Source organism: Helianthus annuus, chromosome 4 (assembly GCF_002127325.2).
Source record: "Helianthus annuus cultivar XRQ/B chromosome 4, HanXRQr2.0-SUNRISE, whole genome shotgun sequence".
NCBI classification, from domain to species: domain Eukaryota; kingdom Viridiplantae; phylum Streptophyta; class Magnoliopsida; order Asterales; family Asteraceae; genus Helianthus; species Helianthus annuus.
The window spans coordinates 202,307,496-202,321,175 of NC_035436.2; the positions used below are offsets into that span (position 1 = coordinate 202,307,496).

The 13,680-nt window shown below is 45.4% G+C and overlaps 1 protein-coding gene across 1 annotated transcript; it reads right to left on the bottom strand.

Moving 5' to 3' along the window:
• Positions 1-8,562: 8,562 nt before the first annotated feature.
• Positions 8,563-12,459, bottom strand: LOC110934199. Its single transcript, XM_022177383.1, has one exon. The coding sequence runs from the start codon at positions 12,457-12,459 to the stop codon at positions 8,563-8,565; it is 3,897 nt and encodes a 1,298-aa protein (XP_022033075.1).
• Positions 12,460-13,680: the final 1,221 nt, after the last annotated feature.

The window sequence follows — 13,680 nt, forward strand, 5'->3', positions numbered from 1 at the left end:
CCCACCCCCACCCAAAAACCTAAACCCCCACCCCCTCGGCAAAAAAAAAAAAAAAAAAAAAAAAAAAAAAAAAAAAAAAAAATTCTTTTTAGGGTGGGTGATGTGGGGGGGGGGGGGGTTGGGGGGTTAGGTTTTTGGTGGTGGTGGATGTTTAAGGTTTTTTTTTTTTTGTAGTTGGGTTTTTTTGTGTAGTGGGTTTTTTTAGGTTATTGGGCACTTGTCACTCTATAAATCCTTCTTACACTTCTTACAATTAGGATCCTTTGTATTTGTTCCTAATCCTTGAGTATTGCTCATTTGATTTTATAATAACTAGATGTAAAACCCCGTCGCGTTGCGGCTGGGGCTTACAAATTAAACCGGCATGGGCTAGTTAATAATTAAGGGGTTGTTTGTTTACCTCTTAATGAGGGTCTGAATGGTTCAGACCTCTTACTAGTTCAACACTTAATGATTCATACTGTTTGTTTCGTTGCATCTAAATGGTTCAGACATTTGCATCTAAATGGTTCAGACATTTGCATCTGAATGATTAATTATTATGCCGAGTCTCAATGGTTAAGACCTCTAATCTGAATTGTTCAGACATTTGTCTCTGAACGGTTAAGCATTATACTGTCTCTTAATAGTTCAGACATCATACTGCTTAATTGTTGCCATAAAAAGTTTACGTCGAAACGTAGAGCAAATCGAATTTATATCGACACACATAAAAATATGCACATAAAAATTAGTTTTTCTTAAGTAAAAGAGATATAGTTGTAAACTCGAAACAAATTATTAGTAAAAAACTTCATAGGTTAAATATGTTCGTAAAATCGTGGCAAGTAGCACTAATGCCATAGCACTAGAGCTTGTAAAAATAAAATAAATAAAAAAGTAAAAAATAATACCGAACGAAAAACAGCCGTAAAATCGTTGACTCACGTACGCCCGTTGCAGCGTGTTAATTAAAAAAATAGACATAAACGTAAAACGTAGAAAAAAATAACTAAGTCGATCCAGGACATGCGTGTTGTGACGAACTTGTCAAATGAAGAAAAATAGACGTGTTGCGACTGCCTATCAAATGGGAAAAATCTGACAAAAAAACGTTGAATCCTAGACACATGTGGCGTGTTGACTCGAAAAATTTATAGCGAAACTTAAAACGAATTTGATCGGGGAGGGGGGTTGCCGAGCGGGAAAGGGGTGCCGGCCTTCAATCGGTGAGTGGGGAATGGTTAAATCGGTGACTACTCACCGCTGCGGAAGAGGAGGGAAGGCGGAGAGAGGGGGTTTAATGGTGGGTTCCAACCCCTTTCAACCAATCACAATTTTTTTTAAAACTTATGAAAGATGAAAAGTATGGGGGACCAAAGTTGAAAACAAAAAAGTGTTGGGGGTTGAATTGTAAAAGATGAAAAGCTTTTTGGTAAAAGTAAAAAAGTCAAAGGGCTAAAATGCAAGAGATTAAAATCTTAGGGTTAAAAGTAAAAAAATACAAATTTTTTTTGAAAAACTTCCAAGGCCTATATTACAAGAACATATAGCACAACTTTGTTAGAAATTTATAGTTTGAAACTAGTGTTATTAAATTCGCGTGTTGCGCGGTGAGTGGGTATCAGTTCGTTTAATTACGGTACTGGCACTCGTTATAACAATTAATAGAGAAAAAAATCATGATATGACCAAAAATATACCAACATGGTGGGAATTTGATCGGTATCGGTTTGTTTTGTTACGTCACCTACACTCGTTACAGCAACCCATAGAGAAAAAAAATCTTGATATGATTAAAAAATACTGACACGTGAATTACATCATAAAAAACAAACGCAAGTTACATAAGATATATAAAAGAACCACATAACACATGTAAAAAAACCACTAAATAACACATATAAAAAATCCTTTAAAACAGATATATTATTCATTCACTTTATCTATTTTTAGTATACAATTTATATTTTAAAATAAAATGATAATTATTTATTATGTCTTTCATAATAGTTGGTTGGTGGGGTATCGACTATCGATTAATCGAGATTAATTGAATTAAAATTTTTACATATAATTTTTAGTTATATACATAAACACATTTTTATACGTATTTTTTTTTAAATAGACAAGTTTTAATCCCTAATTAACCCAATTATTAAGTGAAGAAACACTGACCTAGACAGCACCAACGACTTCAATGATTAGTGACTCGAACGCTTGGCTGCAAAACAGAAACACCGTTAGGACTCGTTACAGGAATGGGGTTATTCCTGTAATCACCCTCCGGCGTGAGAATAAGTATTGGTTTATGCGGGAAGTTTTGGAGAAGAAGATATATGAGAATCAGATGATCATACCTTATGCATTTGTCTCTATTTATAGGTTTTCCATTAGGGTTTCCTTTATTCCAGGATATGTTCCGATAAATTGGAGATTTACACGATCTTCCCAAAAAGTTGGAGATTTAGTTGTGCACCTTCCATGTAGATATGGAAGGTTCTAGAGTAAACGTTTGTATTTATATTAATATAAAAGGTTGTAACCGGGTCGGGTGACCGATGCGGGTCACACCTCGTCATGTCCCCCCAGTCCGAGCTCATGGAGAGGAATCCATTAGGTCGGACTAAGAGAAAAAGAAAAAGTTAACCCGTTATGATTGTTACTACGGCCTTGGGAAATTACGGCGAAAATACAGGATGTGACAGTTGGGTCATCATATTAGTGACAGCTGTCTTTTCCCCTCGTGGACACGTGTGTCCGTTCGTACATATTTTTTGAATTTGAAAAGTTTCCTTGGCTTATAAAGAACGACTCCTTATGTAGGAGTTCAAATCCCTTCCCCAAATTACTCCTTCGTCATTCTCTCTACTCCATGGCTTCGAAAACGAACGAATCGTCTTCCACCGCTGCCACCCCTACAGACATACTGTTTTGCAAGTGGGGCGTAACATCCTTTAACAATCTTGTTCATGATTACGGTATTAGGGCCGAGTGGAACCCTGTTTTGCCGTCGAAAACCGACACTGCCTTCCCCCTGAAGGTAGGTAAAATCACTTTGTTCAGTGATTTTTTCAAATTCTGCAATTTCCGGCTACCCATCACCAAATTTTTGAAATCGGTGCTTGATTTTTACCGTATCCACATTTCTCAAATACACCCCCTTGGCTTAGTTAAACTCAGGCAATTCGAGTATGCCTGCATAGCGCTGGGCCATATCCCAGAACTAGTTGTCTTTAGGGCTTTCTTTGTGCTTGTGTGGAAATCCCCTTTCTTTACTTTCGACCGGAGGGATACAGACGCATCATGCCTAAGGGAGATTCCCACTAGCTCGAGGGACAAGGATTGGAAGAAAAAGTTCTTCTATCTGGACGCCGCTGCCATCCCTGGGGAGATGTATTGGCAAGAGAAAGGACCAAAAGATAAAGTGAGAGACGATGCTCCTCCTGAGGATTCGTACACATCGAATGCTCTATATGTGAAGTTATGTGGCCGCCCCTTTGAGTGCACCATCATCCCAGAAGGTGCGTTGGTGATGGCCGGCATGAGTTTATTGTGGCCTGATATAAAGCGTTATCCCTCATTTCAAATGGACGATGCAGGTATGCTTACATAATCGTGCCTTGTTAATTTTTGCAGTGTGTTTTTTGTTTTTTTTTTAAATTTTCATATTTCACGCAGGGGAGTGGGGTATGTTTGACTTTATTGATCCACCACGGCACCTCGCGTTGAAGTCTGCCGACCGCGTGTTGGACGAAGGGGAGCCTGATGTGCTAAAGGTGCATCTGGAGCAGTTTCTTCTACCCGCTAAACCAGCGGACCCCACGGCGTACATTGCTCCGCTGTCAGGTGTGGCGATTACCGCCGTGGCGACGTCGGAGAAAAAACCTGCCCGAATAAAACTGACCGGGAAGAAACACACAGCAATTCATGGGAGTGTGCCCGTAATGGAGGAAACGTCCGGTATGGGGCGTGATGTTCCCTTGATCGCCGACCTGACCAGTCCGAGTCGTGTCTCGAAGAAAAGAAAAACCTTTGTCGCGCCTACTCTGAGCGCCTTTGAAGCGGTACAGGCTGCTTGTGCTTTCTCACCAGGTATCTATTGCTAACTACCATTATAGCGTACTAGCGTTCCCGTTACTAACATCCTACTACGTTTATGGTGCAGGTACCTCTGTGGGAGTGTCATCTGGAGTTGTGATACCAACCATTGTGCCGACCGTGGCGTTGTCATGCCCTGGTACTAGTGTTAGTATGTCTACGGGCCCGAAGTCCTCGGCCTCCGTTACTCCCGCTGTGAGCTGTGTCATGCCCCTCCCTATTCCTACATTATCGGTAGCTGTAACTGTTGATCCGCTATCGTCACTTCGATCAGGCGGTCCTGACACACCTTTAATTGACTCGCCCAAGGGCATTTTTGCTAATGTGGATAAGAATGCCGCTACCACGTTGGCCGCGCAGGAGGTGACTAGCATGGGTGGTGGTGATACTCGGGGATCGAGCAGCGGTATTGCTGACGATGGTGTCCGTTTGATTGACGACCTGTTTATACCGACCGTTCGCTGGGATCCTCATGCTCAGGATAAACGTTACCAGCCTCAATGGAAAATTGCTGAATCCTCCAGGCTGATCTTCCCCCCTGTGGTTCAACACTGGGTCGAGCGGGCGTATCCACCTGCCGAAGCGGCGTACGTTGAGGGTTTAAATAATGAAGATTTGATGAACTCCTCAATATCTGATTCTGTGAACCTACCACGAAGGTTGGTAGAGATCCGTCGCAGGTGGATGCATGATAACACCCAACTTCATCAGGCCCGGGCGACTATTCAAGAACTAAGGGACGACAAGCATCGCCTAGAAAGTCAACTTCAAACTGTGGGTTTAAGGGAGGCAAGATTCTTGTCGGAGAAAAACAAGGCTGAGGAAGATTTGCGGAGGGTGACTAACCATCTTGCTGAGGAACGGATCTTATGGGCCCGCGATATGGCGGAAAAAGATCGGGTTTTGGCTCAGGCGAAGAATGTACAGGAGGAGTTGGAACGTAAGGCTATAGCGGAGGCTCAGAAGGTGAGACTCGAGTTATCAGCCCAATTGGAAAAATTTCGTGTTGACACCGATTTTGTGTCTCAGGTTCAGGAGCGGTACCAAAGTTTGACAACTGAAGTAGAAGCTTATCATACCAAGCTCCGACTGATGCAAGGAGAGCTGGAGGAGCGTGAAGGAAAAGTCAAGGAGTTGCAGGACCATTGTGACTCACTTGTCACTCAAAACAACAAACTTGCTGCATCGTCGTCCTCTAAGTTAAAAGAGGTGGAAAACGCTCTGGCACAATCCAATGCAGAAATCGATGATTTGACCAGCCAGCTAGCGGCTATGCGGGGAGACAGGAATTGGTTGATAACTAATGGGCTTGTGGGGGCGTTCGAGTATCTGCGTGAATCGTCCCACTTTACTAGCCTGATTGACCGTCTCTCCGCAGCTGCTTACCAATCCGGGCATCATGACGGTGTACATAAGGGCTACATGGATTGTCAGCAGTTGGAGAGAGTGCCGCCGGATTTTCAAGCTGTCAAGGGTAAGTTGCAGACTGATATGGCGAGCGCCCTTGAGGCGGCGTATACCGAGCCACTACCTTGCTATGGCGATCTAATGGATAAAGTCAATGAGGATGGAATAGAATCGCTACGTCTGATGCTGGACCCCGTGGATGAATCCGAAGAAGAATGACTACTCCGTTTTTCTTTTTGTTGCTTGTTATGCACTCTTATTGCCTTGTTAATGACACTGTTTGAATTGGGTTTAGTGCCCATTTCTGTTTTGATTTGACAGCTAAATTAATGCAGATGTCATGATTTCTGACACCGCCGACTTGTAAAATATGGCTCTGTGACTTGTGATGATTGTTTTTCATTAATACATCCGACGTCACCACTGTCAAAACTTTTTAACTACTGCTATAAATTCACCTTTCGTTTCCATTTTTGGTTGTGTGTTTATGATGGAAAGAAAACGATATAGACAAAGACTCTCCGAGATCTTCCGGGTTCTTGACGCTGCCGATGGCCTGCTAATGCTGCAACACCCGGTGACAAAATCGATGCTTAGGGGGAGAAGACCCATTCCCAATGCTGCTCCGGTTCGTGCCAACCGAGCATGTCAGAGCATTGTTATTGAGGATCCTCAACCGGTGGATCCCGGAGTGCAGCTATCAGCTGATGTGCTGACTGGTTTAATTCCGGTGGACCCTGAACAGCGATATCGTCTAACATATCAGCGCCATTCTGGTGGTCGAACGAGGAGGCAGCAGATGGATGGCTCAAGCATGGTGGCCCCAATGGTTGGTGGCTCAACTGACCATTTGGCCGTCGATCCCGTGGTGGTTGTGGATGATGATGGTGATGAGGTGGTGGTGCATACCCCTGCAGTGGCGATGGCACCCAGCCTTCCTCAGTAGGTGTTTGTGAACATGTTCTGTATTTTGGTTCCCTTATGTTTGGTTTTTAGAAACAGGGACAAGTACTTGGTTTTTTGTTTTTTGAGATAGGTCATGTACATGTGATGATGCCTATCTGTTTTGAGGCGGTGTATGTATCTATTACCAAGATACCCGCCGTAAGCGCTTGTTATCGTTAGCCCTATGACTTATAATGAAAGATATTTCGTGTTTAAGGGTTTTGTTTGTGTTTTTACCGTTTGATGCATTCATCGTGCGATGGTAACTTTTGTAACAAATAAACTTAAATCTTTATTAAACTTGCATGAAGCAATAAAAGAAAAGCAGAAAAAGTCCCGACACGGGTTACAAATGTGAGTTGGAGGGGATAGTTAACTCTTGCTGTTAGGAGCAAGGTTTTACAGGTAGCATTTCTTCAACTGGGCGATGTTCCAACTACGCGGGACTGGCGTGCCATCTAGTCGGGATAGGCGATAGACCCCTTTACCCAGATCTTCTTGAATGACATAAGGGCCTTCCCAGTTTGGGCCCAGTTTTCCTGAAGGTTCCGTTCGACTTGCTTCGTTGTCACGCATGACGTAATCGCCTGCCTTGAAACTTAGTTTAGCCACCCGTTTGTTGTAATATTTTTCCAACGATTTCTTGTATCGTGCCTCGCTGATGGCGGCCGCCTCGCGCCTTTCTTCCAACAAATCTAGGCCCTCTCTCAGCGATTGATCATTGTTATTGTTTATGTTGAGACGGCGTAATGACGGTCACCCTGCTTCAGCGGGTATCATCGCCTCCATTCCGTAGGTAAGGCTGAATGGGGTTTCGTTGTTGCTAGTTTTGGGCATTGTTCGATGTGCCCAAAGGACATGTGGTAATTCTTCCACCCACGAGCTTCCCTCGTGCCCTAGTCGCTTTTTGATGCCCTCTAGCAAACTCCTGTTCGTCCGCTCCACCTGTCCGTTACCCTGTGGGTGTGCTACCGACGTGAAAATCTGCTGGATGTGGAGGTCGGTGCACCATTCTTGGAAAATTCTATTCGTGAACTGTGTCCCATTGTCACTTACCAGGTAGAGTGGTAAGCCGAACCTGCATACGATGTGTTCCCAGAGAAACTTTTTGGCGTTTTCCGCCGTTATCTTAGCCAAAGGTTTTGCTTCCACCCATTTGGTGAAGTAATCAACCGCCACAATTAGGTATTTTAACTTCCCGGGAGCCGGCGGGAAAGGTCCCACGATATCTACGGCCCATTTCTGAAAAGGCCACGCTGATGTCACCGGTACCAGACTGTTTTTGGGCCGAATTGTTTGAGGAGCAAACTTCTGACAGCTAAGGCATTTTCGCAGTTCTGTTACAGCGTCTTCGTGCATCCCGGGCCAGTAATACCCCGCGCTATGAATTTTGGCCACCACTGCTCTAGGTCCGGCGTGTATGCCGCATATACCCTCATGAATCTCACTGATGAGGTACTTTGCCTCTACTGGGGAAACGCATCGCAGCAGCGGGCCCAAGTAAGATTTTCGATACAGGACGCCATCATTGACTTCATATTGTAGCGCTTTTGTTTGTATCTTTTGTGCCTCGCCCTTGGCGGGGGGTAGCTCACCTGTTTTGAGAAAGCGTAGGATCGGGGTATACCAGCAAGGTTCTTCTGTTGTGACAGCGGAAACACTCCGCGGTTCGATTGAAGGTGTCTGCAATGTTTCGACTTTGACTTCCTTTTCCATGCCGGAGGTAGCGAGTTTGCTTAAGGCGTCTGCTATTTGATTCTTCCCTCTGTGCACATGGTTGAGTGTGACCTTGTCGAAGGAATCCATGAGTTCTCTAGTTTTTGCCAGGTATTTTGCCATTGCCTCGTCTTTGGCTTCGTACGTTTCGTTGACCTGATTGTTGACCAGCAGCGAGTCGACGTATGCGTCTACCCTGGCTGCCCCCATGGATTTTGCCATCCGTAACCCTGCCAATAATGCCTCGTATTCCGCTTCGTTATTAGAACACTCGAAGTCAAAACGTAAGGCGTACATTAGCCTGATTTGATCTGGACTTATCAGCATTAGGCCTGCACCGGACCCCTTTCCACTAGATGATCCATCTGTGTATAACTTCCAAGTCTGCCTCGCAGTGCTGGACTCTGGTATATCTTAGATGACCGGGTCCGTAACGACCTCTCCTTCCGGTATTTCGGCTAAGAAATCAGCAATCACTTGCCCCTTAACCGTCGTTCGCTTCTGATATTCGATATCTAGGGCCCCCAGCTCGATGGCCCATTTAGCCAACCTGCCCGAGACCTCTGGTTTGTGCAGGACCTGCTGTAGCGGATAGTTGGTTAAGATTTGTACGCGATGTGCCTGAAAGTACCTTCTTAATCGCCTCGTGGCGTGCACTAATGCTAAAACTAGCTTTTCCAGTGTAGGATAGCGCGTTTCCGGCCCCGCTAACACCCGGCTTATGTAGTATATTGGTGTTTGTTTCCCTTCTCGTTCGACCATGAGCACGGCACTCACCGCCGTATGAGCTGCCGCTAAATACATTTTTAGCACTTCACCGGGTCTAGGCGCGGTCAGCGTGGGTAACCTTTCTATGAAACGCTTCATTTCCAGCAGAGCCTGTTCCGCTTCGCTGGTCCATTTGAAATTCTTCTTGTCGAGGCAATCTTTTAGCGTTTTTATGAATGGCAATGACTTTTCAGCATGCCTTGCTAAGAACCTGTTGATTGCTACCAGTCGTCCATTTAGGGCTTGAGCTTCCTTCAGCGTTCGGGGAGAAGGCATTCGCGATATGGCGGTTACTTTCTCTGGGTTAGCTTTAAAACCGTCTCGGGTGACTACTACCCCCAGGAACTTCCCCTCTTCCACCCCAAACGAACATTTCTTTGGGTTTAACTTTATGTTGTACTCTCTGAGTCGCTGGAAAGTTTCCTCTATATCTGCCAACATTTGTTTCTCTTCGCTGCTTTTGATTACAAGGTCGTCTACATAGACTTCCAAATTTCGCCCGATCTGTTTTTCGAACACCTTGTCCATGAGCCTCTGGTAGGTAGCTCCTGCGTTCCGTAGCCCGAAAGGCATTTTGGTGTAACAGAAGATGCCAACGTCGGTGTGGAACGCTGTTTTCTCTTCATCTTCTTTGGACATTTTGATTTGGTGGTACCCTTTATACGCGTCTAGGAAACACTTGAATCGATAGGGTACCAGGGAATCGACCTTTAAATCAATCTCGGGCAACGGGTACGCGTCTTTTGGACACGCCTTGTTTAGGTCTTTGAAATCGATGCACATTCGCCATGTGCCATCTGGTTTCTTTACCATGACCGGGTTGGACACCCAAGTATGGTACTGCGTTTCCCTGAGAATTCCAGCTTCCACTAACTTGCGCACTTCCTTAACGACCGCCGCCCGGCGGTCCGGGGCCATGCTGCGTTTACCCTGGGCGACTGGCTTAACGCCTGGGAGTGTGGCGAGCTTATGTTCCGCTTTATCGCGGGGGACTCCCGTCATATCGGAGTGCTCGAAAGCGAAGATGTCTGCATTTCTTTTTAACAATTGCTTCAAATCGTTCTTTACTTCTGGGGACAGAGTGTCCCCAATGGTGACCATTTGGTCCGGGTGGCGCGTGCTCAATACCCATCTTTCTGGTCCCGTGGCCCCCGTGGGCCCTTGGCGACATCGTTTGGTATCCAATACTTCTCCGATTCTATCGCGAAATACGGTAGCGATACCTTGTGGTGTTGGGAACTTCATAAAACCTCTCGCCGTGGAGACTATGGCGTCTAACTTTCCCAGGGTGAACCTTCCGATAATCACATTGTGGTATGACTCAGCGCGGACCACAAGGAAGGTTAGTAGTATGGTTCTTTCTTTGGGTGCTTGCCCGAAAGTTACCGGGAAAGTGATTTGACCAATAGGATCAACCTTCTCTCCTGTGAAACCTTTGATAGGGGCGTGTACTGATTCAAGCAGCTTTTTATCTTCTGGTTGCATTCTGTTAAAGCAATGTTCGTAGATGATATCCTCTGAGCTTCCAGTGTCGACTAGGATTCGCCTCATGCGGTAGTCTCCTACCGCCGCGGAAATGATCAGGGCGTCCGTGGTAAGATGCAAATCTTCCATTCGCGGTTCTATAGTCATTGTTGCCAACATCCAAGGTTCGAGCGTGGAGAAACTCCGCTTCGCCCCCCTTATTATGTCGGCACGAACCATGTTCAACTCACGCGGCCTTTTACCTGCCGCCTTGTCTTTCTCTTCCTTGACCACGGGCGGGCCTTGTTTGATATCTCGCACTAGGTGTGCCAATTTTCCCGACTTTACGAAATATTCGATCTGTTTCTTAAGCTGGAAACAGTCGTTGGTATCGTGCCCGCTCCCCTTGTGATACTCGCAGTACTTACTCGTATCTTTGTTCGGGTTGTCTTTCAGTGGTTTTGGTGGGTTGAGCCTGAGGTTTTCTGAGGCAAGAATCTCTGCCGGGGTCTTGCTTAAATTGGGATATTCAGACCGAGGTTTTGACGTCTCATTCCTTGAATAGGAGCTTCGGTGTCTGTCATACCGCGAGTCCTTGTCGTTTCGCTGATATCGGTCTCCCCTGTGCTTGCTTTTGGACCCCCGGTGATCTTTTTCCTCCTGATTTTTTAGAGCTTCTTTCTTTCTATTGGCCGCGTGGCTGGCCGCTACTGCTTTTTCCTGTATAACATATACTTTGGCTATTCGCAGTATCTCGTCTATGGTCGGGGGTACCCCGTCCCTTCCATGTAGTGTTCTCAGTAGTTCGTCATCATTAACCCCTTGGAGGAATGCTCCACATGCCAGATCGTTGGTGACGCCTGGTATCGCCAGGCTTTCTTTGTTGAACCTGATGATAAAGTTTTCTACCGTCTCATTGTCTCGACGAAGAATATGAAGGAGTTTGTTCCTATCTTTCGTGTGTCGGCGCTGCTGACTGAACTGTAGGATGAACTTTGACTCCAAATCTTCAAAACTGTCTATCTCGCCCGTGGGTAAGCTGTCCCACCATACTCGTGCCGCTCCCACTAAGGTTTGTACGAACATTTTACACCATAGGGGCATGGGCCAGCAGGCCACTTCACCCGCGCTCTTAAATAAATTAAGATGGTCGTCCGGGTCAGTGAGGCCATCGTACTTACCGACCGTTTGGGGCATTTTTGGTTTTTCTTTGATAGGGGCTTCGGCGATCCTACGAGTGAATTTGGATCGGAATGTTGCGTCTACCGGCTTGTACGGCTTGGTTAATTCGTCTTCTTCCACATTCACGGGCTGTGCAGGTGGAACATTCACACCCGGGGCAGGTCCTGTCCCCAGACCGGAGTTTTCCAAAGGGGTCATCCGGGGTCTGATCGCATTTTCTCTGTCGTGCACAGGTTCAGTTGGCGCTTGGGTATACATTGGTTGTGGAGTCGGAAAGTTCCACCATGGCGGCATGTAAGCCGCGTACGGCGATTGAGAGCTTCCTTGCGCTGTTCCCTGAAACGGATAAGCTGTTCCCCCGTATGAGGGTAAATACCCAAAAGGGGGCGCATAGCAATACCCCGGGAAATACATTTGATTTCCTGGTGTGACAGGGGCATTCATTACCCCCGTTGGCATGATGATCGGCTGATGAGGTGGTGTAGATAACGCCGCCGTAAGCGCGGCCGAGTATAACGGCGGCATTGGGTTAGAAACCAACGGCTGGTAGTATTGGGGAGTACTAGTTTCTGATACTAAGATACTGGGGCTCGCCGAAGTGATGACGGGAGTGGAGTAGAGGCGTGAAGCCTGTGAAAAAACAGTAGTCCCTGGGGCAAATGTGTTACCGCCCGTCCCCTCCATCCGTCCGGGTGTTGCTTGTGAGGGCATATAGAGGAAAGGGTTTGTAACCACGGTCTGGGAAGAGACGGTGGTGATATTATCAAAACCTGGTGGCGGCCCTTCCGCTTCGAACTCCGGATCTAACGACCTGGTGACGGCCGGGGACGATTGTGGAATGGTTCCAGTTCCCGCCCCCAGCGCCAAGTTATTATTTATCAACGTTTGACCAGCCATGTTCTGGTCACTTGCCATGAAGTTCTTTGTCGCTAAATAGGTCCCACGGATGGCGCCAATGAAGAAACACTGACCTAGACAGCACCAACGACTTCAATGATTAGTGACTCGAACGCTTGGCTGCAAAACAGAAACACCGTTAGGACTCGTTACAGGAATGGGGTTATTCCTGTAACCACCCTCCGGCGTGAGAATAAGTATTGGTTTATGCGGGAAGTTTTGGAGAAGAAGATATATGAGAATCAGATGATCATACCTTATGCATTTGTCTCTATTTATAGGTTTTCCATTAGGGTTTCCTTTATTCCAGGATATGTTCCGATAAATTGGAGATTTACACGATCTTCCCAAAAAGTTGGAGATTTAGTTGTGCACCTTCCATGTAGATATGGAAGGTTCTAGAGTAAACGTTTGTATTTATATTAATATAAAAGGTTGTAACCGGGTCGGGTGACCGATGCGGGTCACACCTCGTCATTAAGTAATTGGCAATAACTAATAAGGTTTGGTTGAAATTTAGCTGAGATCTAGCCAAAATTTGACAACAATAGGATCGCTACTGACCGCCTAGTGATTAATCGGCCATTAGTCGGTGAACCTCCGATTAGCGACTAATCGGAGACTAGTCGGGATTTTTACAACCATACCCTTAGCACATATAGCACCCCACCCCATTGTCTGGGCATCGTTTTGGGGTGGGGGGGGCGTCATTGCCTTCTCACCATCATAATAACGAAGGTTAGCTAATGTTTTGTGGAGCCAGATCAATATAAAATTAATAACTAGTATATTTACCCGTCGTGCGTTGCGGCGGCGTCAAAATGTATAGTAACTCGAACTAATGTCGTTTAATGGAATGTATAATATTTAATCTAACTCGTTTCCGAACAAAATTTACGTCAAAACATGGGCTTTCGTCATTATCGATTTGATTCGATATAGTACCGTCAATCGAAATGACAACCGGAAGAGATACACCATAGAAAATACTGACACTCATTATATAATTCACGGTACCATAAAACTACTCTATTACGAATACAACTCCATTTTCAACGAACTTTATTCTATCAAGTCAAAAAAAAAAACATAAAACAAATACGATACCGGTACCGATGTTTTTCAAACTGTATCCGTTTTGTTCTCCACGAAAAAAAAAAAAGAAATATCAACTATACTTAACTCGTACGAAAAATATAATAGGCTAAAATATAACTCAAA